The 3,695-nt window shown below is 40.7% G+C and overlaps 1 protein-coding gene across 1 annotated transcript in view; it reads right to left on the bottom strand.

Moving 5' to 3' along the window:
- Positions 1–792: 792 nt before the first annotated feature.
- MTBP (MDM2 binding protein) overlaps positions 793–3,695 on the bottom strand; it is an 85,936-nt gene continuing 83,033 nt past the window's right edge. Inside the window, exon 22 of the mRNA XM_007119600.4 lies at positions 793–1,476. Coding sequence (XP_007119662.2) covers positions 1,438–1,476 — 39 coding nt within the window. The 3' untranslated portion in view covers positions 793–1,437. The remainder of the gene's footprint in view (positions 1,477–3,695) is intronic.

A 3,695-nucleotide genomic window follows, 5' to 3' on the forward strand; every position in this document is an offset into this window, starting at 1 on the left:
TGGAGATCAGCTTTGGAATTCCAGGAAGGCATCTAGAAATTTAGGACTTAATTTCTTTGACCAATTAAATTTACTGAAAAAGCAGCCAACATGTTTTTAAAAACGTTCACCCTCACTGTTTTCAGCCATGAGAAAAGGAAACGGGGACTCTGCTGGTGGGTGTACGAACTGATCTCTCAGAAAGGCAATTTGGAAAAATTTACCAAAAATCACAAATTCCACTCTGAAAAACTTATACTAAGGAATAATCAGTGATGTACCAGGAATATTCATTAAAGTTTTATTTTTAATAAGGAAAAATTTAACTCATATGTCCAACAATGAGGGATTGATTTAACAAATTGTTTCATTTGTATCATAGTTATTAAAATGATGATATATGATATAAAAATCATTTTATATCATATATAATTAAGTCATATCACACTGTTAAGTGAAAAGTAGCCTATAAATTAATATACATATACACACACATCACACATATAAACACACGTACACAAACATACACACACGTATGACACCAATTTTGAAAATATTTTAAACATAATGTTTAAAAATATTAACAGTGGGGCTTCCCTGGTGGCGCAGTGGTTGGGAATCCGCCTGCCAATGCAGGGGACACGGGTTCGTCCACTGAGCCTGTGCGTCCGGAGCCTGTGCTCCGCAACGGGAGAGGCCACAACAGAGAGAGGTCCGCATAACACAAAAAAAAAAAAAAAAAAAAAAAATATATATATATATATATAAACAGTGGTTACCTATAGACAGAAACAATGTTAGAATTTTTTTCCACTCTTTTTTGTATTTTCCAGATTTTCTACCATGGGAAAAGATATATTTTTTCTGGGAGTCTGTACTTAGTCATTTTCACTGTGTCTTATTTTCATAAGTTTTGCTCTTTCTTCATTTTTGATCCCAAATAAACAAGAATAGCTCCAACAGTGGTGGCTCTAGGGCAGGGGTAAGGGAACATGGCTAACTGTGTGAATTTTCTTGCCAATATTTTCTAAATCAGGGGCCGTCCAATAAATCATGCTATTGGAACACATGAGAAAAACCACTGGAAATGTCTTACCTAAGACTCATTAATTTAAATAGGCCTAACAACAAAGACATTTACCAAGAAGTAAAGAAATATCTTTTTCTATTTATTGGAATAATTAAATAAGCAAGAGTAAAATTTGTAAACATATATAAAAATATTAACTTAAAAAATTAAAATATAGTAAAACTATAAAATAAGTATACAATTAAAAATACAGTAACTGAGCAACCTCGAAACTATATAAATGTAGGATATTTATGAAATTCTTTAGAGATGTAACATCTATTCTTTGAATAAAGTTTGAAATTTGTTTGTAATTTGCAAACTATGGAAGGAAAAAGTAAATAATAGCTCTGTCCAATTTATAATTATCCAAAGAGAATGATTCTGTCTTATTTCTTGTTTGTCTTTTCTAATACCCATTCAATCACCTACGGAGAGAAAAAAATATGATTATGGTACATTTCTATTGGAAACACAAATGATAGAAAAAGATATTGTTAAAACTTCAAAAAAGTATGGTAGAAAATTTAAAGCAAAAAATAACCTGTCAAAATCTAAAAATATATATTATCTTGAAAATACATTTTACTAGTGGTTACCAGTGGGGACAGGGAAAGGAGAAGGGGCAATATAGGAGTATGAGATTAAGAAGTACAAACTATTACGTATAAAATAAGCTACAAGGATATATTGTACAACACAGGGAACAGAGCCAAGATTTTATAATAATTATAAATGGAGTATAACCTTTAAAAATTGTGAATCACTATATTGTACACCTGTAACTTACATAATATTATACATCAACTATACTTCAATTAAAAAAAAAACTAAGGAAATGATTATCACACACACAAAAAGTCAGTAGAGTGGTTACCTCCAGAGGTGATGCAGTGGGATATGGTGGGGAAGGGATTCTTTGGGGGTTTCCAAGGTCCCCACAATATTTTATTTCCCAGGTTGAACAGTGAGTGATCCCAAGGATATTCTCTTTTAAAATTGTTTTTTTAAATTGTATGTGTTTCTTTGCGTATGTGTATACATATTACATGTTAGATCATGAATTTTTAAATGGAAAAAACCCCACATTTTATTTTCTTCCTCAAGAACACTTTTTGCTGAACTTCCGCTACAGAATACAATAGTGTTGAGAGACAGAGAAGATGGCAGAAGAGTAAGACGCGGAGATCACCTTCCTCCCCACAGATACATCAGAAATACATCTACACGTGGAACTGCTCCTATAGAACACCCACTGAATGCTGGCAGAAGACCTCAGACCTTCCAAAAGGGAAGAAACTCCCCACGTACCTGGGTAGTGCAAAAGAAAAAAGAATAAACAGAGACAAAAGAATAGGGACAGGACCTGCACCAGTGGGAGGGAGCTGTGAAGGAGCAAAAGTTTCCACACACTAGAAACCCCTTCGCGGGCAGGGACTGCTGGTGGCGGAGGCGGGAAGCTTCGGAGCCACGGAGGAGAGCGCAGCAACAGGGGTGCGGAGGGCAAAGCAGAGAGATTCCCGCACAGAGGATCGGTGCCGACCGGCACTCACCAGCCCGAGAGGCTTGTATGCTCACCCGCCGGGGCGGGCGGGGGCTGGGAGCTGAGGCTCGGGCTTCGGTCGGATCCCAGGGAGAGGTCTGGCGGCGCAAACACAGCCTGAAGGGTCTAGTGCATCACGGCTAGCCGGGAGGGAGTCCGGGAGAAGTCTGGAGCTGCCGAAGAGGCAAGAGACTTTTTCTTCCCTCTTTGCTTCCTGGTGCGCGAGGAGAGGGGATTAGGCGCGCCGCTTAAAGGAGCTCCAGAGACGGGCGCGAGCCGCGGCTATCAGCACAGAAACCAGAGACGGGCATGAGACGCTAAGGCTGCTACTGCCGCCACCAAGAAGCCTGTGTGCGAGCACAGGTCACTCTCCACACCTCCCCTCCCAGGAGCCTGTGCAGCCCGCCACTGCCAGGATCCTGGGACCAGGGACAACTTCCCCGGGAGAACGCACGGCGCGCCTCAGACTGGTGCAACGTCACGGTACCCTCTGCCGCCGCAGGCTCTCCCCGCACTCCGTGCCCCTCCCTGCCCCCGGCCTGAGTGAGCCACAGCCCCCGAATCGGCTGCTCCTTTAACCCTGTCCTGTCTGAGCGAAGAGCAGACGCCCTCAGGCGACCTACACGCAGAAGCGGGGCCAAATCCAAAGCTGAACCCCTGGAGCTGTGCAAACAGAGAGGGGGAAATCTCTCCCAGCAGCCTCGGAAGCAGAGGATTAAATCTCCACAATCAACTTGATGTACCTGCATCTGTGGAATACCTGAATAGACAACGAATCATCCCAAATTGAGGAGGTGGACTTTGGGAGCAAATATATTATTTTTTTCCCCTTTTTCTCTTTTTGTGAGTGTGTATGCTTCTGTGTGAGACTTTGTCTATATAGCTTTGCTTTCACAGCTTGTCCTAGGGTTCTGACCATCCTGGTTTTTTTGTTTTTTACTTTAAAAAATTTTTCTTCTTAATAATTACTTTTTATTTTAATAACTTTATTTTATTTTATCCTCTTTCTCTCTCTCTCTCCCCTCCCTCCCTCCCTCTCTCTCTCTCTCTCTCTCTTTCTTTCTTTCTTATTTTTTCTCCCTTTTATTCTGAGCCATGTGGATG

The sequence above is a fragment of the Physeter macrocephalus genome, chromosome 15 (assembly GCF_002837175.3).
Source record: "Physeter macrocephalus isolate SW-GA chromosome 15, ASM283717v5, whole genome shotgun sequence".
Lineage (NCBI taxonomy): Eukaryota > Metazoa > Chordata > Mammalia > Artiodactyla > Physeteridae > Physeter > Physeter macrocephalus.